The 22,502-nt window shown below is 43.6% G+C and overlaps 1 protein-coding gene and 1 long non-coding RNA gene across 5 annotated transcripts in view; one reads left to right on the forward strand and one right to left on the reverse strand.

Moving 5' to 3' along the window:
- The first annotated feature begins 1,274 nt into the window (after positions 1 to 1,274).
- The window catches only part of LOC143666939 (uncharacterized), a 29,525-nt gene continuing 8,297 nt past the window's right edge, over positions 1,275 to 22,502 (forward strand). The window contains exon 1 of the long non-coding RNA XR_013167781.1: positions 1,275 to 1,622. This is a non-coding gene — a long non-coding RNA (uncharacterized LOC143666939). The remainder of the gene's footprint in view (positions 1,623 to 22,502) is intronic.
- The window catches only part of PGAP4 (post-GPI attachment to proteins GalNAc transferase 4), a 29,771-nt gene continuing 23,374 nt past the window's right edge, over positions 16,106 to 22,502 (reverse strand). For all 4 annotated transcript variants that reach the window (XM_077140543.1, XM_077140525.1, XM_077140533.1 and 1 more), the window contains exon 2: positions 16,106 to 19,197. In XM_077140543.1, the coding sequence (XP_076996658.1) occupies positions 17,909 to 19,120 (1,212 nt within the window). In that variant the 5' untranslated portion in view covers positions 19,121 to 19,197 and the 3' untranslated portion in view covers positions 16,106 to 17,908. The remainder of the gene's footprint in view (positions 19,198 to 22,502) is intronic.

Below are 22,502 nucleotides of genomic sequence, written 5' to 3' on the forward strand. Positions count from 1 at the left end.
GTCACAAATTCTCTCAGTGACTTTTTGTCTGAGAATGTTTTAATTTCTCCCTCATTTTTGAAGGACAATTTTGCTGGATATAGGAGTCTCGGTTGGCAGTTTTTCTCTTTTAGTAACTTAAATATATCATCCCACTGTCTTCTAGCTTCCATGGTTTCTGCTGAGGAATCTACACATAGTCTTATTGGGTTTCCCTTGTATGTGGTGGATTGCTTCTCTCTTGCTGCTTTCAAGATCCTCTCTTTCTCTTTGACCTCTGACATTCTAACTAGTAAGTGTCTTGGAGAACGCCTATTTGGGTCTAATCTCTTTGGGGTGCGCTGCACTTCTTGGATCTGTAATTTTAGTTCTTTCATAAGAGTTGGGAAATTTTCAGTGATAATTTCTTCCATTAGTTTTTCTCCTCCTTTTCCCTTCTCTTCTCCTTCTGGGACACCCACAACACGTATATTTGTGCGGTTCATATTGTCCTTGAGTTCCCTGATACCCTGTTCAAATTTTTCCATTCTTTTCCGGATAGTTTCTGTTTCTTTTTGGAATTCAGATGTTCCATCCTCCAAATCACTAATTCTATCTTTTGTCTCTTTAAATCTGTCATTGTAGGTATCCATTGTTTTTTCCATCTTTTCTACTTTATCCTTCACTTCCATAAGCTCTGTGATTTGTTTTTTCAGTTTTTCTATTTCTTCTTTTTGTTCAGCCCATGTCTTCTTCATGTCCTCCCTCAATTTATCGATTTCGTTTTTGAAGAGGTTTTCCATTTCTGTTCGTATATTCAGCATTAGTTGTTTCAGCTCCTGTATCTCATTTGAACTATTGGTTTTTTCCTTTGACTGGGCCATATTTTCAATTTTCTGAGCGTGATCCATTATCTTCTGCTGGCATCTGGGCATTTAGTCAGATTTCCCTGGGTCTTGGACCCCACAGGTTGAAAGATTTTTCTGTGAAATCTCTGGGTTCTGTTTTTCTTATCCTGCCCAGTAGGTGGCGCTCGTGGCACACGTTTGTCTACGGGTTCCACCAGTAAAAGTTGCTGTGGATCCTTTAACTTTGGAAAACTCTCGCCGTTGGGGAGGTTCGGCAGCCAAAGCAGCTTGGAAGAGTGCCAGCCGGCCCGGGGGTACGAACGCAGGGAGGGTTGCTGGCCGCCGCAGCCCATGAGAGCACCCGTCCGTATTTCCTAGTCGGCCCGGGGCGCCAAGCGTGGTGGGAGGGCGCCAGCTGCTGCAACCCGGGAGAGTGCACTGTTCCCAGCCGGACTGGGGAGTCACGTGTTTGGAAGGGACCCCCGGTCACCGTTCTCCGCGGTCTGGGGATTTCCGACTCAACTCTCTCAGTTGGTCCGGGAGGCCTCGCGTGGTGGGGGCGCCAGCCTCCTCAGCCCGAGGGGACCGCCTGCCCAATTCTGCCAGCTGGCCTGGGAAGGAGGAAGGGAGGGACTCCAGCCGCTTGCTGTCCCGCCTGGGAAAGCCCGCGCCCCTTGGCGATCTCACTGGAGCTGGTTCTCCCAGACAGTCAGCCGTTCCAGGATGGGGTATGCCATCCCTTTGATCTCCGTTGTGGCTCCGGGAGCTGCTCTGTATCATCTCCACTCCCCCAGATGCTGTTCTGGAGGAGGAAAGGTGAGGGTGGCAAGGCTGTCGAGGCCGATGGCGGAGGAGCCGGTGAAGGCGGAAGAGGGCACGGTGGTGGTTGGAGAGCCGCCGGAGCAGGAGGAGAAAGGGAAGGATAAGGTGGTGGATGGAGCGCCGCCAGAGCAGAAGGGGGAAGAGGGAGAGGAGGGCGGGCTGGCTGGTGGGGCGTGAGCGCCGCCAGCCGGCCGGTGGACAAAGAGGGAGAGGAGGGCGGGCTGGCTGGCGGACAAAGAGGGAGAGGAGGGCGGGCTGGCTGGCGGACAAAGAGGGAGAGGAGGGCGGGCTGGCTGGCGGACAAAGAGGGAGAGAGAGAGGGGGCAATATTTTTGATAACTGATTAGATCTCTTTACTTTGTAATTGGTTTGTTAAGATCTTCTGTTTCTTCTCGTGCCAATGCAGTTAATCTGTGTTTCTAGGAATTTGTCCATTTCATCTAAGTTATCCAGTTTATTGGCATATGGTTTTTCATAATATTCTCTTATGATTTTTTAAATTTCTTCATGATCTGTGGTAACAACCTCCATCTCATTTCTGATTTTATCCATTTGTGTCTTCTCTCTTTTCTTCTCTGTTAGTCTAGCTAGGGGACCATCAATTTTATTAATTTTCTCAAAGAACCAACTTTTAGTTTTATTGATCTTTCTATTGTTTTATTGTTCTCCATTTTGTTTATTTCTGCTTTAGTCTTTATTATTTCTCTTCTTTGTTTGCTTTGGGGTTAGTTTGCTGTTCTTTCTCTAAATTCTCCAGGTGAGCAGTTAGATCCTCAAGTTTTGCTCATTCTTGTTTTCTAATATAGGCATTTAGGGCAATAAATTTCTCTCTCACCACTGCCTTTGCTGCATCCCATAAGTTTTGATATTTTGTATTCTCATTAGCATTCATCTCCAGATATTTACTGATTTCTCTAGCAATTTCTTCCCTGACCCACTGATTATTTAAGAGTGTGTTGTTTAATCTCCATACATTTGTGAAAGCTCTGGCTCTTTGGTGATTAATTTTTCTACCTTCATTCCATTGTGATCAGAGAGAGTGCTTTGAATAATTTCAATGTTGTTAAATTTATAGAAACTCAGTTTATGTCCCAGTATATGATCTATCCTGGAAAATGGTCCATGTGCACTAGAGAAGAATGTGTATCCTAGTGTTCTGGGATGTAATGATCTATGTATGTCTATTAGACCTAATTCATTTATCTTATTGTTTAGGTTCTCTATTTCCTTGTTGATCCTCTGTATGGTTGTTCTATCTATAGCGGACAGTGGTGTATTGAAGTCTCCCACTATTACTGTTGATATGTCTACAGCTTCCTTCAGTTTTTCCAATATGTGCCTCATGTACTTTGGAGCTCCTTGATTGAGAGCATGCACATTTATGATTGTTATTTCTTTCTGGTGAATTGTCCCTTTTATTAATATGTAGTGTCCTTCTTTGTCTCTTATGATGTCTTTACATTTAGAGTCTATTTTGTCTGATATTAGTGTAGCTACCCTTGCTTTCTTTTCATTACAGCTTGCACAGATCTTTTTCCATTCTTTCGCATTCAATGTAACTATGTCCTTGAGTCTAAGATGCGTCTTCTGTAAACAGCATATAGATGGATTCTGTTTTTTGATCCATTGTGTCAGTCTGTATCTTTTAATTGGTGCATTCAGTCCGTTAACCTTCAAAATAATTACTGTAAAAGCAGTTCTTGATTCTACCATCTTGTCCTTTAGTTTTTCCTGTCTTTTTTTTTTTTTTTCAGCCAGCAGAACTCCTTTTAGTATTTCTTGTAGTGCCAGTCTCTTGTTGAAAATTCTTTCAGGACTTCTTTGTCTGTGAAAACTTTAATCTCCCCCTCACTTTTGAAGGACAATTTGGCTGGGTACAGAAATATTGGGAGACACCCCAGGACATACTGGGAGTGAAGTCAGGCTGGTGTCCACGAGAGGGAGAGAAAAATTAATTTGAAAATAATAATAGTAATAATAAAAGTGAATGAAATGGAATAAAAAATAATATGTGAAGTAAAAACTAGAAAACAAGTAAAATATAATAATATAAATATCTATAAAAAGTTTTATAAAAAAATGAAAAAGACAATTATATTAGTTATAAAGATGTATGGAAAGAATATATTTTATAAGGTGGAAAATAAAAAAAGACTATTAAGAAGAAGAAGAAAAAAATAAAATAAAAATAGAAATGAAGACCTAGGCAGGTCGTTAGCTTGCCTGCATTGACCCCTTCTCCCCAGCAGGTGGCGACCATGAGGCCCCTCCTCATCATCCCCTCCCCTCCTAGCCAAGGCTGCTCGAGGTCAGGGTTCTCAGCAGGGAGGCTGCTTGGGCAGGGGTTGCTGCTCCGCCAGGAAGGGCTTCTCAGCAGAGGGGCTGCTCCGCCAGGGGCTGCCAGCCTGCTGGTCTCTGCCAGGGGACTGGGGAGCCGACCAGCGAGTGAGGGATCAGCTGATTAGCTGATCCGCAGTGCTGGTGGGCCTGCCAGACACCACGGGAGTCTTTTCAGGCACCCGACGGGGTGATCACCGCCCCCTCCCCGAGGCCTGCCCCACGGTGGACAATCGATCGCAGGCTTCCGGGCTTCCTGCAAGCGCTGCAGACCGCAACCACGTGGGGAGGTTTCCCCAGCCCGCAGCTGTGCAGGATGGAGCCTGAGGCTCAGTTCCCTCCTATCTAAACCTCCACAGTGCACCGTAGCTCCCCCCCCCCCCCCCCCATGGAGATCCCAGTCACGCGACCCACTGTCTGTCTCCTGATCTTCCTCCCCCCAAAACTGCCTAAAGACCCTCCTAGACTATTCACACGCTGGGACCTGAAGTCCTGGACATATTCTCCGGTCTTCTTTCTTGTTTCCCCAAGCAGGAGTGAACTCATTTCCCTCCCCCTGCCATCTCCCCGGAAGCCAGCAAGTATATTTTTTAGAAGGATATTTCTGATTCCTTAGTTCAATTCCCCTCTTTTCATCTCATTATCTTTTTATAGTCTAGGAATGTTTCCATTTGCACCCTCTAACAAAGGGAGGTCTAAGACAGTCTCTGTTGTGTCACATGGAAAGCTGTGATAAAGTCTATCAGAGTTTGTGTGTGGTCCCAACCAAGGGACAGAAGGACAATTTTGATTTTAACGAAGTTTCCTTTGCCAGGGTACACAGCAAGCTTTCTGGTGATAGTATGGAAGAAGCCAGGGCCAGAGATTAACTGTGGTTAGTAGGTTCACCATTGCTATGTAATTAGGAAGTAGCTGGACATGCCTTTATTCTTTGCCTGGCATAGTCAACCTTGTTAGATGCCGGCCAAGGGGGTCCCCTGGCTCTTTGAAAAGCATATTATCCAAATTAAAGGTAAGTGACACTAAGTGACACTGCAGGAGCATGGCTTGCTACGACTGTCAACGCCTGGAAAACTGACACAAAGCTGGGGGATCCAGAGATACCCCTGGCCACCCCTTGCTCTACCCTCACCCCCAGTCCTAGCCTCTTTTTAGAGGGGTGGGTTCTGCTGCCATCCAGGCCACTTTACTTCTTGGCTTAGATATTCTTTCTTGAGGTTGAGTGTCTATAGGTAAGACTGGCCATTTTTTCAAAGTACTCTCATCTACCCCGTATTTTGCAAAATTTCTCCCAATTCTGTAACATGCGACCAAGTTCCTTTCCTTAATTTCTAGCATAAATACAGTTTTCTCTGTACTTTTATGTTTCATGGTTGTAGGAATTGGGGAGTTTGCGGTAGAAGAGATTAGATAAGAATGTTAACGTCAACTCTGTACCCCGAAGATAATTTACTGGAGGGTTCAGACTTTCCCATAGCTTCCCATCGCGGGTTGGTTAAAATGCCAGCTCCTTACTGTGGCCTAAAAGAACCTTCTTCTCCCTCCTCATCCCTGACCACTTTTCCCCTTTCTTACTCCAGCCCACTGGCCTTCATGTTGTGCCTGGAACAGGCCAGGCTTGTTCCCACTTCACGGCCTTACACAATTTGCTATTCCCTCTGCTTAGGATCCGACCCTCCAGGGTTTGCATAGCCCATCTATTTGCATCATTCACCTCTTCAGAGAAGCCTTCATGAGACCTTATCTGAAACATCCCACATACTTTCTACATCCCTGGCTCTACCTTTTATCACCATCAGAAACCATGTTATTTTTCTTTTATTTGTGTACTCTGTTGTTGGCTGTTTCCCTCATTAGAGCATAGGTTCTTTGAGGGCAGAGACTCTTGCTTGTCTTGTTCCTAGCAATATCTCAGAGCCTGGACCTTAAATGATCAATAATTTTTTTGTTGCATGAATGAAAATCAATTTACATTTTAAAAAGCTAAACTGGATTCTAATTACAATTCCAGCACTGGGGCTTCTTGAGTCTGGGCAGAGACCAATTTGTGTAACGTGTTTTTTTTTTCTCAATAGATGTTAGTAAGGACCACCAGAAATAGTTTGCATTCAGCAATGCCTCAGAGATATACCCACTCTCCAGCTCTGTGTCACAATCTTGTCCACAGGGACCTTGATCGTTTCTCCCTCCCATAAGACATCACACTGGTCTATTATATTGATGATATCATACCGATTGGGCCTAAAAACAAGAAGTAGGAACTACTCTAGACTTACTGATAAGGCATTTGTGGGCCAGGGGAAGGGAGATAGATACATCCAACAAAAATATAGGGACCTTCCACCTCAGTGAAATTTCTAGGTGTCCAGTGGCATGGGGCATTCAAGGTATTCCTTCTAAGGTGAAGGATAAGTTGTTGCATCTGGCCCCTCTTACGACCATAAAAGAGGCACCATGCCTAGTTGACCTCTTTGAACTTTGGAGACAACATATTCCTCATTTGGGTGTGCTACACCAGCCCATCTACCAAGTGACCAGACAAACTGCTAGTTTTGAGTGGGGACCAGAACAAGAGGAGGCTCTGCAACAGGTCCAGGTTGCTGTGCAAGCTGCTCTGCCACTTGGGCCATTTGAACCAGCAGATCCAATGGTGATGGAAGTGTCAGTGGCAAAAAGGGATGCTGCCTGGTGCCTTTGGCAGGCCCTTTTAGGAGAATCACAACACAAACCCTTAGGATTTTGCAGCAAAGCCTTACCATTTGCTGCAGATAACTACTCTCCTTTTGAGAAACAGCTTTTAGCCTGCTACTGGACCTTAGTAGAGACTGAATGCTTAACCATGGACCACCGAGTTACATGAGACCTGAGTTGCATATCATGAGCTGGGTGTTGTCTGACCCACCAAGCCATAAGGTTCAGTGTGCACAGCAGAACTCCATAATAAAATAGAAGTGATATATTAGAGATAGGGCTTGAGCCTATTGTGCCTCTTTTATGGTCGTAAAAGGGCCCAGATGCAACAGCTTATCCTTCACCTTAGAAGGAATATCTTGACATGCCCCACACCACTGGACACCTAGAAATTTCAGTAAGGTGAAATGCCACTGTGTTTTTGTTGGATGTTTCTCAAGGAAGTGGCCCAAATGCCCATGCTCCCACTCCTGCCATATTGCCTTCTTTTTCCCAAAACAGAGCTATGGTGTCTTGGAGAGTTCCTTACAGCCAGTTGATTGAGAAAGAGAAAACCTGGGCCTGGTTAACAGATGGTTCTGCATGTCTTGCAGGGACCACCTGAAAGTGGACAGCTGCAGCACTACAACCCCTTTCTGGGATGTCTCTGAAGGAAATGGTGAGGGAAAATCCTCCCAGTGAGCAGAACTTCGAGCAATGTACCTGGTTGTTTATTTTGCTTGGAAAGAGAACTGGCCAGAGGTGCATTTTTATACTGACACATGGGCTGTTGCTAATGGTTTAGCTGGATGGTCAGGGACATGGAAGGAATATGATTGGAAAATTGGTGACAAAAAAAGAGGTCTGGGAAAGAGGTATGTGGAAAGATCTTTCTGAGTGGGCAAAGAACATGAAGATATTTGTGTCCCATGTGAACGGTCCCCAGAGGGTAACTTCAGTAGAGGAAGGTTTTAATAATCAAGTGAATAAGATAACCTGTTCTGGTAACTTCAGTAGAGGAAGGTTTTAATAATCAAGTGAATAAGATAACCTGTTCTATGGATACAAGTCATCCTCATTCCTCAGCCACTCCTGCCACTGCCCAAGTGGGCATTGTGGTAGGGATGGAGGTTATGCATGGGCTTAGCAATATGGACTTCTACTCACCAAAGCCAATCTGGCTACTGACACTGCTGAGTGCCCAATATGCCAACAGCAGAGACCCACACTCGACATGGCACCATTCCCCAAGGTGATCAGTCTCCTACTTGGTGGCAGGTTGATTACATTGGACCACTTCCATCAAGGAAGGGGCAGTAATTTGTTCTAACTGGAATAGATACATAGTGTGGATATAGGTTTGCTTTCCCTGCATGCAATGCTTCTGCAAAAACTACCACATGAGGATTTACAGCATGCCTTACCCACCATCATTGCATTCCACACAGCATTGCTTCTGATCAAGGGACCCACTTCACAACAAAGAAGTGAGAAAATGGGCACATACTCATTGAATTCTCTGGTCTTACCATGTTCCCCATTATCCAGAGGCAGCTGGGTTGATAGAAAAGTGGAATGGCCTTTTGAAGACCCAATTATGGTACCAGACTAGGTGGCAATAGTTTGCAGGGCTGGGGCAATGTTCTCCAGGAGGTTGCATATGCTCTGAATCAGCCTCTACTCTAAGGTGCTGTTTCTCCAGAATTCATGGGTCCAGGAATCAAGGGGTGGATATAGGAGTGGCATCACACACTGTCACCCCTAGGGATCCATTTTTGCTTCCTATCCCTGAAACCTTAAACGATCTGCTGATCTACAGGTCTTAGTTCCAAAAGGAGGAGTGCTCCTTCTAGGAGCCTCAACAATGTTTCCATTGAACTGGAAATTAAGACTGTCATTTGGGCTTCTCATGCTGCTGAATCAACAAGCATGAAAGGGGATTACTGTTCTGTCTACGGTGATTGATCCTGACTGTCAAGGGGAAATAGGACTGCAACTACACTATGGAGGTAAAGAAGAGTTTTCCTGGAATACATGGGATACCCTAGGGTATCTCTGTGTTCTAGTTTGCTAGTTGTCGGAAAACAGCGCACCAGGGATGGATTGGCTTTTAATAAAAGGGGATTTATTTTGTTAGTTCTCCAGAGGAAAGGCAGCTAACTTTCAACGAGGTTCTTTCTTACGTGGGAAGGCACAGGGTGATCTCTACTACTGGCCTTCTCTCCAGGCCTCTGGGTTCCAATGACTTTCCCCGGGGTGATTCCTTTCTGCATCTTCAAAGGCCTGGGCTGAGCTGCGAGTGCTGAGATGAGGTATACTGAGCTGCTTGGGCTATGCTACATTGAGCGCTCTCATTTAAGCACCAGCCAGTTAAATCAAACATCATTCATTGTAGCAGGCATGCCTCCTAGCCGACTGCAGATGTAATCAGCAACAGATGAGGTTCACATACCATTGGTTCATATCCACAGCAATATAACTAGGCACCTTCACCTGGCCAAGTTGACAACTGAATCTAACTACCACACTCTATGTACTACCATGTCCTGTGATTAAAGTCAATGGAAAACTGCACAACCCAATTCAGGCAGGATAACCAATGGCCCAGAAACTTCAGGAATGAAGGCCTGGGTCACCCTACCTGGCAAAGACCCATGGCCAGCTGAAGTGCTTGCTGAGGGTAAAGGGAACATGGAATGGGTAGTAGAAGAAGGTAGTGATAAATATGAACTATGACCACATGACCAGTTACAGAAATGAGGACTGTGATTGTATGAATATGTCCTCCCTGTTTTGTTATGAGTATGTTTGCATTTGTACATAAGCAAATATCTTGTTTTTCTCTTATCATATGATGTAATCGTATTGTTCATGCTATAGTATTTAAGTCATAGGATATGAAGTTTAAGAGTGAATATTACCTAAGGATTTGTACCCTATTCTGGAGAGATGTAGTGTGTTTCCAGTTGTACACAGGACAGTTGAGTATTTTTAGGTGAAACATATGTCTGCTATTGTGTTCTATTTGGAAATTAAGCATGTTTCAAGGTGATATGCATAGCTGCCAAGTTGACAAGGGGTGGACTGCGATGGTTAGGTTCTGGTGTCAATTTGGCCAAATGATTATGCCCAATTGTCTGGTCAGGCAAGCAGTGGCCTGACCATTGCTGCAAGGATATTTCATGGCTGGTTGATAAACCAGAAGGCTGGTGTATTAAATCATCAGTCAGTTTGATCGCATCTGTGGCTGATTACATCTGCAATCAAGTAAGGCATGTCTCCCACAACAAGATAATCCAATCAGTTGAAGTCTTTTAAGGAAGAAAGTCTTTCACTGCTTCTTCAGCCAGTGAGCCTCTCCTGTAAAGTTCCTGCAGACTCTTTATTGGAGCCACCAGCTTCATAGCCTGTCCTATGGATTTTAGACTCTTCCATTCACATGGTTGTGGTGAGACACCTTTATAAATCTCATATTTATGGATCTCTCCTGTTGGTTCTGTTTGTCTAGGGAACCCTGACTAACACATAGACTCTGCGATATATTTGAGTGGGATTTTTCAGAGTGGGAGGGAGTATCTCAACAAAGGATCTCTGCATTATTAAATATTCATATGAATTCACTTGGGTATTAACTGACTGAGCTGGAGGATACATTGTGGGAGAGCTCACAACTCTGATTCTAGTTGACAGAACTGATTGCAATTATCTTTACCCTCATTTCTTTCTTGAAGACTAAAAAATCAAACATTGCTAAAATTGTTAAAGATGTCAGGATATTTCTGGGATTCATGTCAGACTCACTTTTAAATTTCCGGGGATACTGTTTTCTCTGTGAACATAATTTGCTTTCAGTTTCATAGTTTTTTTCCCTTGGAACTCAGTTAGATAGGAAAGGTACTTTCTAAGGCAAGCATATTAAGGTTTGTGTCAAAAGAGAGTTTTAGAAATTTAAATCCATGTGGTCACTTCTGGAAATTGTGACTCCATTTAAAAAAAAAGAACAAACACTCTTTATACTTTTATAATCAAAGATCCAGGAAAACCCAGGAATAGAAAGAAAATGAATGTAACTTTCATTTGCCAATGGGTTAATCCCCATGTTCCATTTCAGTGTGAGTATCCATATTTGCTAGAAACTAGCCACCCTGATTTTACTGTTTCCATAAAGTTTCATGTTCAGTTGATCAGATGTCTTACCATACCCCAAAGAAAATGCTCTTATGTGCCGCTGGGAATCCGACAGGCTAGGTTACTCAGTCATTTGATAACCCCGAAACACTTCATCTGGTATCACCTAAAAAATACCTTTTTAATAGGTCCAATATCTTTTGATAAGTTTTATCATCAACCATGTGAATATAAAAAAATAAATCTCCCTGTTGCTTCAGTTTCCAAATATTGTATAAAATGTCAAGAACAGAAAGGATACCTAAAATCTTGATCACTTCCCCCAGGAGCAGGGAGTCAGTATTCAATTTCTACCCCAAGGCCACCCCTTCCCCTCTTCCTGGCTAACAAAAGGTCCATCTTCATTGGGTGGTGGGGCAGAGAGGATGCCCCTGTTCCAGAACCAAGGGCATGTATTGTGATTGGTCTTACCCGTTTCCCTTGCCTGTGATTGTCTATGCATGGGCATGTAACCTCTATCTGGTCAATGAAACAAGAGAGCTGTGTTGGGGGACTTCCTGAAAACTGTTCTTCCTGGAAAAAACAAACACAGGATGTCACAAGGAGAAAGCTTTGTACCCAGACAATTCCTTCCTGCTTTGAATGCAGTCCTGTGGTGACTGAACATTAAAGCTGCAGGAGTCAAGGGGCGACAAAGAATGGCAGAATAGGAGAGACAGGGTGTGTGTCCTTGATAACATCGTTGAGTGCCTACAACTGCCTTCTCCAGAATTTTTGTCAAGTGAAAAATTAAATATCATTATTGCTTAAGCCCCTGGAAGACTGGATTCTGTTATTTGCAGCTGATTGCTACAGCCATCCCATGAAGTGAAATTTGCAAAATTTACCAGGTAGACCTTCTTGTCATAGGATAAGAATGTAAACAAGCACTCCAAACACCCCCTTTGGATAAACAGAATAAAAATACATTTTTTCTTTTCATTCTGGATTTCCCATTTTTGCTAGGTAAAATCAGAATTTTCATATATAAGCCAAATCTCTCCATTTCCCTCCTACAAAGTGATTAGAAACTATTAGGTCTTGAATGCTTTTTAATCACTTAAGAATTGCATTTCCTAAAATCTCAGACCCTTCTGTTTTATTTGAAGTTATTCTGCTTAGTTCATTCAGATGGGAAAATCCCTGAAGGTAAGAGGTAGAGTAGTTGAAGATTCATGAACAGCCGTTGTGAATTAAGAAATGCTTCAAAGCAGGGAAGAAACAGTTCATCTTAACAAACTTTCATTGAATATCTGCACACAAAGGTAAATTCTATACCAGTCCTCAAGGAGCATATAATCTAAAAAGCAGGTAAAAAATTGTTAAGTAGTCTCAGGGCCTAAGGTATATGCCCTTTAACACTCAACTTGGAACCTCCTGGATTTTCCATCTTCTTTTTCATTTATTAGCTTCTCTTCTTCTGTATTTACCTTCTAGCCACTGCTCCTTCTTCCTTCCTCCTTTTTTTTTTTTTATATGCTGTATGGCAGGGGTCACATTTCATTCTTTTTCCATATGAGTATCCCATTATTGCAGCAACATTTGTTGAATTTTTTTCTTTCTTTTTGTTTACTTGTTTGTTTTGGGGAAGTGCATGGGCCAGGAATCGAACCTGGGTCTCCCGCATGGCAGGTAAGAATTCTACCACTGAACTTCTCTTGCACCTCTCCATATCTTTTTATCTAGTCTCCATCTCTCTGCTTAACATAGTTTTAATATTCATGGTCTTCATTGAATGAAGATATGCTTCCTGTATATAATTTTGTGTAGGATATGTAATTATCATTCAGTTATGTACCTAGGGCCTAGCTACTTAAGTGGTTCGGTTTTCTTTTGTCAGCTTACTTTTCTTCAGTCAGTGACTAATAACTTTGTAATAAATTGCACCAAGCTGGTTTCAACAACTTTGACAACTACCAAGAAATATTCTTTAACTGGTATTTTTAATTGGATGTATTTGGAAAATCCTTGGGACTAAAAAATGGATAGAAATTTAATAATCCCAGAGGCAAAACAGTACATAATGTGTAGGACTGCAGAGGGGAAATGTTCTGGCTTGCAGGCTACCCCAGATCCTAGATTGTGAGGATCATCATACTGCAATGAATGGAAATATTTGGTCTAGAATTTAACAGATATCTTAGTCTTTTATTCTAGCGACCTACACAGAAATATGGAAGAATAAACTGATTCAAACATAACATCTACTTTAACAATTTTGGGGGTAAAAGCAGAGGCAATATCCAAAAGCAAACACAATGATTTTGTCAAAAAGAACCGAGAAAGATGACATATGTAGGAAGATTGTAGCTTTAAAATGTCAGAATGATGGTGGAAGAGGCCAAAGTCTCATGAAGCAGAGGGTGTCTACCTCTGGTACTTGTTCCTGTGTGTCCCTAAATCCCTTATACAATAAACTTTTTACCTTTGCATATGGAGAAGCAAAGAAATTAAACAATGGACAGTCAATGTGCTGGAAAAAACAATTCAGTGGGAATGGCAATGAAAGTTAAACTCCTATGTCATCCCCAGGCCGGAGGTGACCTGGCTTCTGCATACTCCATGACCTCCTATCTCACTGCTCTCAGCCTCATTCTCTGAGCTCTTGGGCCACCAGCTTCCTTTCGGTTCCTTGGACTTGCTATGTTTGATCTTACTTCAAGGACTTTGCACTTGTGTTCCCTATCTGGAATGCTTTCCTCTGGGCTGAATCTTTCAGGGCGCAACTCAATTTTAATCTCCTCAGAGAAACTTTCCATCCTATCTAAAGCCCTTTCCCTATCTTCTTCCCTCCCCTTTCCCTACCTCTTAGGCCATCTATCACATTACACAGTTTGATTCTCTTCAAAACTCTTATCATTACCTGAACTTCCCTTATTTATCTTTTATTTTTTCTTTCCTCCCCCTCCCCCTGCCACAGAATACAAGCTCCACAGGGTCAGGGATCTTCTCTGTCTCTTTCACTGCTGTATCCCCAGCATCTAATATAGTGCATGACACATAGAAGGCAACGGATGAGTGAATGAATGAATGAAAGGAGTGAATGAAAAAGTATAAAAAGATCCTTAGTGAACGACCCATGAAAAAGAGGAATGGTGAGAGAGAAATGGGACCAGGGAATAAAAATAGGAAGAGGAACACAAACATCTTAGAGTTGAGTTCAGGTAGTGAGGGGTGGTTATAAGGTCTACAATTTTGGCCCATGTAAAAAGGTTTTTTATATGCATTCAAGGCAGAGTGAATGGCAAGTGCAGAGGAACCTTTTTCACTGCCATGCAGCTCCTTTTTTCTGTTGTTATTATGGTAATGTTTTCAGTGTGTGTTGGAGATAAGGAGGGGAGCAGTGTAGTAGGTTCCAGTCTTGGATCCCTGTGGGACACTCTCAAGGGAAGGCTGGGTTTTCTCTCTGAGGCTCCATGTGTTGCTGCATTTACCTACTGTTGCCAATGAGAATCACACACAGATGAGTCTAGATGGCGCTGCAACCTATACTGGGACATTTAAGCCAAAAGGAAAGAAGAGTGAAGGAATGATGCTCACACTGCTCCCATGGGGCTGAAATGGTGTTTTAGCTTCCTGGGCTGCTCAAGCACATACCATGCAATGGGTTGGCTTCAGTGATGGGAGTTTATTGGCATATAATTTTGAGGCTAAAAGAAAGTTCCAATCAAGGCATCACTATGATGTTTTCTTCCCAAAGACTGGTATTCTGAGCCTGACTGCTGGTGATCCTTGACCTTGGGCTCTCTGTCACATGACAGTGCACATGGCAGCCTCTCATGGCCTTTCCCCTTCTCTTCCATGTTCCATTGACCTTCAGCTTCTTGAGTCCCTTAGCTTCCTCTCCTATCTGTCTGAATTTCATTCTGTTTATAAAGGACTCCATTAGTAGGTTTAAGACGCAACTTGAGTAGGAGGTGAGCCACACCTTAACTGAAGTAACCTCATCAAAAAATCCAACTTAAATGACTTAACACTCACAGGAATGGATTAAGTTACAGAGCATTTTTTTTCTGGGGTACATACAGCTCCAAACCACCACAGAAGGTCTGAACTTGACCAAGTAGTTTGGGGTGTTAGGGGTGGCCTTTGCCAAAATGCCATATGATTAAGCACAAACCAAAAGCATTACAGAGATTGTATTGCAGGGAGCAGAAACTCTCTTTAAGGATCACTATTCTGACAATGTGCTTTGTGTTTTATGTTTTGTTTGCATAGCTTTGTTTAAATGTCAATTAATTTAGTCCTCCAGGAAACTCAAGGCCTCCCCACCCCAATTAGCTACTGAGATGTTATCCAGAATAAGATATATGCCCTGGTATTGCTGTGACCTAGGGGCTTGTAACCATGGTTACTTGTACAATCCACAGTCTATACTTTGAATGAGTCCACACCTTGGGACGCCACAGCTGTATGTGGAGTTGATGCTATTTGCCATAACAGAAAAATCTATCCAAAGAAACAAGAGAGAATGACCACAGTCTTCTCAGGACACCTCAATGGAATGGATGTTTTTATTTGAATTGATAAGTCTATGAAAATACAGCCAGTCACAATAAGGAGAGTCTGAGGCCTGACTATAATTTAAACTCAGAAAGGTGAGCTAGAGATTTAGCCCTCCTGAGAGCCTCTGTCCTTCGATATGGGAAGGGGACCTTATTCTCCTCCAGCCCCCTTGTTTAGGATTAAATAAGAGACATCAGCTTTGTCTAAAGCTCTCAGCTACCAACATACACAAATTACACTCTAGGAATAAGGGACAAAAGGGAGAAGCAGGGGAAGATAAATGAGAGCCTGCATCTAGAGACGATGTCAAAGGATGGCAGACCCAACTTTTAAAAAGTGGGGGAGACATCTTAGTGCCTAGGTAGAGAAATGTGACAAGGTAAAAATGACTTTAGCCACCAGAGGAGAGAAACACAGGGAGAAGACAGCTGCATGCAGTCATAGAAAACAGAATTAGAAAGAACAGGAATCTAAACCAGCAATGATTCCCTATCTTGGGCCTGGCTAACTGAGACATGGCTCTTCTATCATTGGTCAAAACACCTTTAGGAGGACAGCCGGTCATAAATGCAACAAAACCTAATAAGCTCAGTTCTAAAACCTGGGCAGTAGGCCAGTTACTGGGAGAGAAGGAACGAAGGAATGGAAGTATGACCTGAATATCTTGCCAAGTCATCTAGTAGCTCTGATCACTTCAGACATTGCTGAGGGATGCAGAACAGCTCCCTGTAACAACAAAACACATATTTAGACCCATCTGTTCCCCAAGACCAACACAATAGTGAGCTTCTACAATCTTTGTTTACAGAGACAATATTTAATCCAGGTTACAATCAGAATTTACAAAGGAGACCTTGACCACGAGGATATTCGTAAAATTCACATGGTTAAGAAAAAAGAGCAGACGCTGGGTGTCAGAAGAGCATATACCAGTCCTGGTCCTGTCACCGTTCAGTCTGTGAACCAGAGGAGTCACTTAACATCTCTGAATCTCTGTTTCTTCGCCTGTAAAAGATGGGTGATTAAACCTCCCATTTAAACTCCCTCAGTGTTCTTGGGTGGATTCCAAGATGGAAGTTCACTGTGAACATTTAAAAGCTAATGAGAAATGTGGCATTGAGAAAAATTGGACAATTGCATGAACTCTCTAATAGACTCATCCGGCCTCATAAAGAGACTTGCTGGTCACTGGTTTGATATGGATCATTACAGGACATTTACTTGTGAGTTTGAAGAAAAGTAATTTTCAGGTGCTGTTAGTCTTGGAAGATGCTCAAGAACAGGCTCAGATTATATCTCATTTGAATGAACAATTCTTATTTTTGGCATGGTGTGAAGGTGGGGCTAGATGGAAATTGAGCTGCCTATCCTTCAGAAGTCACAATGAAAAGTCAATCTTTATTTCAGCAGTGTTTGGTCTGGAAGACCTACTGCAGAAATGTCAGTCCTTTGTCCTATCTCATACTTTGAACATCACTACCATCTTTATATAAAATAAACCTGGAATTTTATATGATTATTACAGAAGAGAGAAAAACTAACATTTGCCATGTATCCTCTATGGGTGAAGTATGAGGTGTTTTAGGGACATTCTCTCAGTTAATGCTCAAGGCAACTCTCAAAGGTTAGTGTTTCTGTCCCCATTTTACAGGTGAAGAAACTGAGAACCCGAGCAGCTATATGACTTGCCCACTAGGACAAAAATTCAAGTTTTCTGACTTCCCAGTCCAGATTCTTTCTTCTATAACATCAGGCTACCTAGAATGAAAAGAAATGGGGTGAACTGTTAGACCATAAAGTTACAGAAAAGGATATGCTCTTACCAAAGTGCTTACCCACTCTCTATCATGCTGAAATGTCCAATTTCTAAAGAACCAGAAAATGAGGGAAATATTCAATATTAAATCACCACCGAACATAGGCAGTCTAACTTTGGTGGTTCAGAAGGCCCTTCCAGATTTTGTTGTGCCTTGGTGTTCTCATAATAATATTATCATGAGATAATCAATACGTGGGAAAAGAAAATGCCAGTAACAGAGGCCGAATCACCTGCATTCAAGATGCTAGGTACCTCATAGTTTTTATTACAGCAGGTCAAGGTAACCAATGGAATTTATCAACATGGAACTGCCTCTTTGGATACATTCTAAATATCCATTCTAATACTCTGGGAAAGAAATCAATTCAAAAGGTTCTTGCCTTTTGCCAAATACTACCCTTAACATCCTAAAATAGTCATATTGCTGTGCACAAGATTTTTGGCAGTCATAAGCTCTATCATAAAGCAGAGCTGAAAACAACTGGTGAATATAACTGGCATTTAATTGGACCCTCACTGGGTGAGTCAGACTGCATGAGGCAGTGTGGCTGTGTGGGGGGAGACAGGCCTGGATCTGCTGCTCCTGCTGGGGGTAGGGCTGGGGTGGGTAGGGGGTTTTAAAGCCAAGGTCCTTGACTTTTATGCTCCACAGCTATCCCAGTGCCTATATCCCAAGCATCATTAAACAATGAAATATCTGCGAGACAAAGTGTCCAAATAAAGAGCTTCATATTAGAGTTTGGAGGGAGTGGCCAATTTTGGAAAGGCATTTCTTGGCACATTAGAGCAGACGGGGATGAAAATTGTAGCGGAGACTGGAGAACAGTCCGATGTGCTTCACGAGGTTTGGCTCTACCACATAGGCCCGCTCCCCCTTGGCCCTCAACAGCGAGTAAAGTGCCGTGTCCTTGCCAAAGCCATTGTGGCAGTACACTTGCGATAGGTAGGTGAGAGTCCGGCGGGCCGCAGGGGCAGGGAAGAGCATGGCTGGTGTGCAGCACTCTGAGGCAGGGGCTACACTGTACAGGGAAGGACTCAGCCGCCGCAGTTCCAGGAAGTAGTGGCGACCCACCAGCTCAACAAGCCCCATGCTGTACAGGGAGAAGAAGAGCATGACGGGCCAACTAAAGCCTGGGCGGCCAGCAAACCGCATGTATAGCCAGGTCAGCAGGGGCCCCAGCAACATGCCCACGCCGACCCACTCCAGGATCCGCATGGGCTCTGGGTTGATGTAGTGCTGGAGCCTCTCGGGATGATAGAGCTTCAGATAAAGGGCATCTCTGAGGTGTGGCTCAGAGAAGCGAGCACGCAAAAGGTGCTCCAAGACGGGGAAGATCTGCTCTTCAGGGACAGCGTCGTCTTCCACCATCAAGACGTAGTCTGGGTTGTAGGTCTGCAGGGAGGACTCCAGGCAATAGGCATAGTCCTGCTTCTCTTTCTCAAAGGAGTTGGTGGAAGGGTCATCGCCGTAATCATCCTCAGTGCCCTCGTAGCGGTTGGCTACGGGGACGTACTTGGACAGCAGCTTGGCATCGAAATGGCTCACGCTCCGCTCCACATTGCACAGGAAGAGTTGGTGGCCCTCGCACTGGGGGCCGCACTGCTGCAGCAACCGGTGAAACTGGGACACCACCTGTAAGACATAGTGGAAGCCAGGCTGCCTGTCCACGGTGATGATCGTGATGACCAGCCAGGGACGGGGTGTGGCCTGCCAGACAATGGGCACTGAGCCGTTGGCAGAGGGAAGCTCCTCAAAATAGTGGAGAGCAGCCTCACCTTCCTTTAAACTCTGCTGCAGGAATTCTTGGCTCATTTGGTTCAGATGCCAATGACGCAGGTAGAAATAGGAGTGCAGGAGGCGGTGACAGGCCAGAGGGGCCAGAAGGCCAAATGTCACCACTGTTAGGATGAAGAGCTGGACAGCAGTGCTGCCCCAGGACAGTCTCCTCAGCCTCCGGAGAAGCATGGCAGCTGGGGATGTGGAGGTGCTCATGAGGTCCACTTCTGATCACGTCTGATCCCAAGAACAAACCATCGTGGAACTCAGGCCCAAATCATCACATGCAAAACCTAAGGAGAGAACAAGTGGATGATGGTGAAGAAAAAATTTTAGAGGCTGAACTCAGCACACAACAAACCAGAAGTTCTAATTCTAAATTATTAGAATTATCTAATTCTAAAGTATAAATACTGGAGACTTCAAAGTGTCTTCAGCTCAGTCTGTTAACAATCTCTGGTATGCTTTCATGAAACCCTAAGTAATGAAATCTTGGTGCATCCAACCAAGTTTCCATGCCTAAGGACGCTTACTTAGGTTTACAGTGCCAGAAAACTACGAGTGGGGTTACTCAGATCATTATTTGTATTCAGAAGCTGCATAAACACAGGTTCTTTTTTGTTTTCATGGTCAGGCACCAGGAATTGAACCCAGGTCTCCGGAATGGCAGGTGAGAACTCTGCCTGCTGAGCCACCGTGGCTCACCCTAAACACAGGTTCTTTAAAAAAAAATACAAAAATACAAAAAAGCAAGGCATGACACATGGGAAATAAACATATGGAGTAACTTCCAATGTATCCAGTAAGGACTTGTTGATTTACTGTGCATAGTGATTTCTGGAAACTTGGTCTTCTCTACACATTTCAAGCAGAAAAGGAATATTTAGGGTTCCCTCAAATGTCTTTCTTCTGATCTCATGCCAGTATTCTTACAATCACATATGAATTTCACTCTGATTGTCCTGCTTTATTTCTACAGAACAACCATGGGAATCAGTGAGAGAAAGGGTCTCCCACATGCAAGTGAACTCTGGAGCCCCACACATTAGAGGGGAGGAAATATGTGAAAGAAGATCCACAAAGTGCTCTTCAGTGACAGGGAGAAGGGGTGGGCAGAGATGGAGATGATAGAGAGAGCTGTCCCCTCTTGGTCCAGAAATGAATGCTGTGTGGTATGTTGGCTCCTACCCATTGGTATGAATCGTAGCTCCGCCACTAGCTTGCTGAGTGTTAGAGGTTGAGTTGTGCCCCCCCTAAAAAAGATGGGTGAAGTCCTAACCCCCAGAATCTAGGAACATGACCTATTTGGAAATAGAGTAGTTGTGGATGGAATTCATTAAGATGAGGTCACACTGGAGGTGTGGTGGATCCCTAATTCAATATGACTGGTAGTCTCATAAGAAGAGAAGAGACAGACAGACAGACAGACACAGGAGGGGAGAAGGTGATGTGAAGACAGGCAGAGACTGGAGTGATGCTATCACAAGGCAAGGAATACCAGGGGCCATCAGAAGCCAGGAGACAGGCATGGAACAACTGATTCCCTAGAGCCCTCAGAGAGAGCAGGGCCCTGCCAACCTTGATTTTCAACTTCTGATTCTCATAACTGTGAGACAACACATATCTGTTGTTTTAACCACTCAGTTTTTTACAGCAGCCAATGGAAACTAGTACTTCCGGAAAATCACTTCACTTCTCCACATCTTGGAATCCTCATCTCCAATAGCACCTACTTCATAGGGTACCATGAAGATTAAATGGGTTAGGGAATAAAATATTGAGGAGTGAAAATGCCATTAGATTTTATTTCTATGTACTAATGTAAGCAATATTCTCGGAGTAAGTAGGTCTAATGATCTGAGGGAAAACACTCTGGGACCAAAACACAGTACTAAAAGTAGAAATCCAGGATAAACTAGTCAGGTCACTGGAAACCCGGATGGGGTCTATAGTGTAGAAAGTAAAGCTCTGACCTCAGAGGCTCAGTAGGCTCGCACACATCTGGGACAACCGATTAGCTTGTGTGTTATTCCATACATCATATGCAATTGTTGTAGCAGAGATTGCGTCTTCTGAGACTCATGTTCTCCCCTTCTTGGGCACGTAGCAAGTCACATTTCCTAGCCCACCTCCTTCCAGGTTGGGTCATGTGACTAAGGCTCACCAATAAAATATGAGCAAAGTGAAGAGCAGATGTGCCTTTTCAACCTTCATTTCCCCATCTGCCAAATGAGTGAAGCACTTCAGTGGATCATGAGGCGTAGGCAGCCACCAGATGGCTGAGCTGGGGTTCCTGAATGACTGCATGGAACAGAGGTCCTTCCCACTGCACATCTCTCAGCATCATCTCAACCTAGAGTGGACTGTGTTGTGAGCAATAAGTGAACTAACTGTTGTGTCTAACCACTGACTCTTGATTTGGGGGCTTGTTATTACTGCATTTATTCTACCCTGCCCAGTACAACTGCTTAGAATGTCAAACCTCTCTCTACAGTATGATGACATGGAAATTCCAAGTTTCATTGTAGTAGTACAAGGAGATTTTACTATGAGATCCCCGAGGTGAAACAGAAAGATCCACTACCTGTAAGAGGAATAGGTAGTGACTAAAGAGGGAAATAAGCAAGAAGAGGTTAAATAGTATGCAACCCAAAGCCTGGTTGGTGAACTTGCCAGACAGGTTGTTCCTTTTGATGTGCTTAGGTTACTGGAGTTAATAAGTCAGCTGGACACATCCCTCTGGCCTTGCCAGTTCCCCATCACCATAGTGGAAGGCAAGGGCTGGCACTGGGCCAACCTCATGCTCCTGGTAAGCAGACCTTGGAATGGAGCCATTCAAGTGGCCTCCCACTCAGTATTCTCCTTGCCTTTGCTATTACCCAAGACAGCTGGACCCACCTGCAGGAGAGAGCAGAGTAGAGACTTAACGAGATAAGGCATGTGGCTTAGAAAATGTAAAAGGGTTAGGATGACAATATGATCACAATGAGAATGCAGAGCTCTGCATTGGGCCCAAAATGCTACCTGCCATCCTCCAGTGCCCCTTTCCAGGGTAAGTCTTTGGTAAAGCAAGAATGTGATACTCTTTAGAACAGAGGACACCCAGAGGTGGGATGCTGAAAGTCTGTGCGAGTGTGTGTGTTGAGCATGTATAGTTATCATATTAAAATATAAATCTGATCATGCCACTCCCCTGCATAAAACCCTTCTTTAGCTTCCCGTTGCTCTTTTAATGAAACACAAACTCCTCATCCAAGTCCACAAGACCATTCAATATTGCCTTCTTTCATCTTGCTCTACTGTCCCCCTTGCTCAATATTCCCTAACCTAGAGGTTGGCAATATTCTTCTGTAAATGACCAGATAGTAAATATTTTAGGCTTTGTGGGACACTTTTGGTCTTTGCACATACTTCACATACTTTTCTTTGGTTTATTTTACAATTATTCAAAAATACAAAACTATTTTTCACACTCTAGCTACACAAAAATCGGCTGTAGGTCAAATCTGGCCTGCGGGCCACAGTTCGCCAATCCCTGTTCTGGACTAGCACTGTCCAACAGAAATATAATATGGACACATATGTAATTGAAAATTTT

This window comes from Tamandua tetradactyla, chromosome 2, assembly GCF_023851605.1.
Source record: "Tamandua tetradactyla isolate mTamTet1 chromosome 2, mTamTet1.pri, whole genome shotgun sequence".
NCBI lineage: Eukaryota > Metazoa > Chordata > Mammalia > Pilosa > Myrmecophagidae > Tamandua > Tamandua tetradactyla.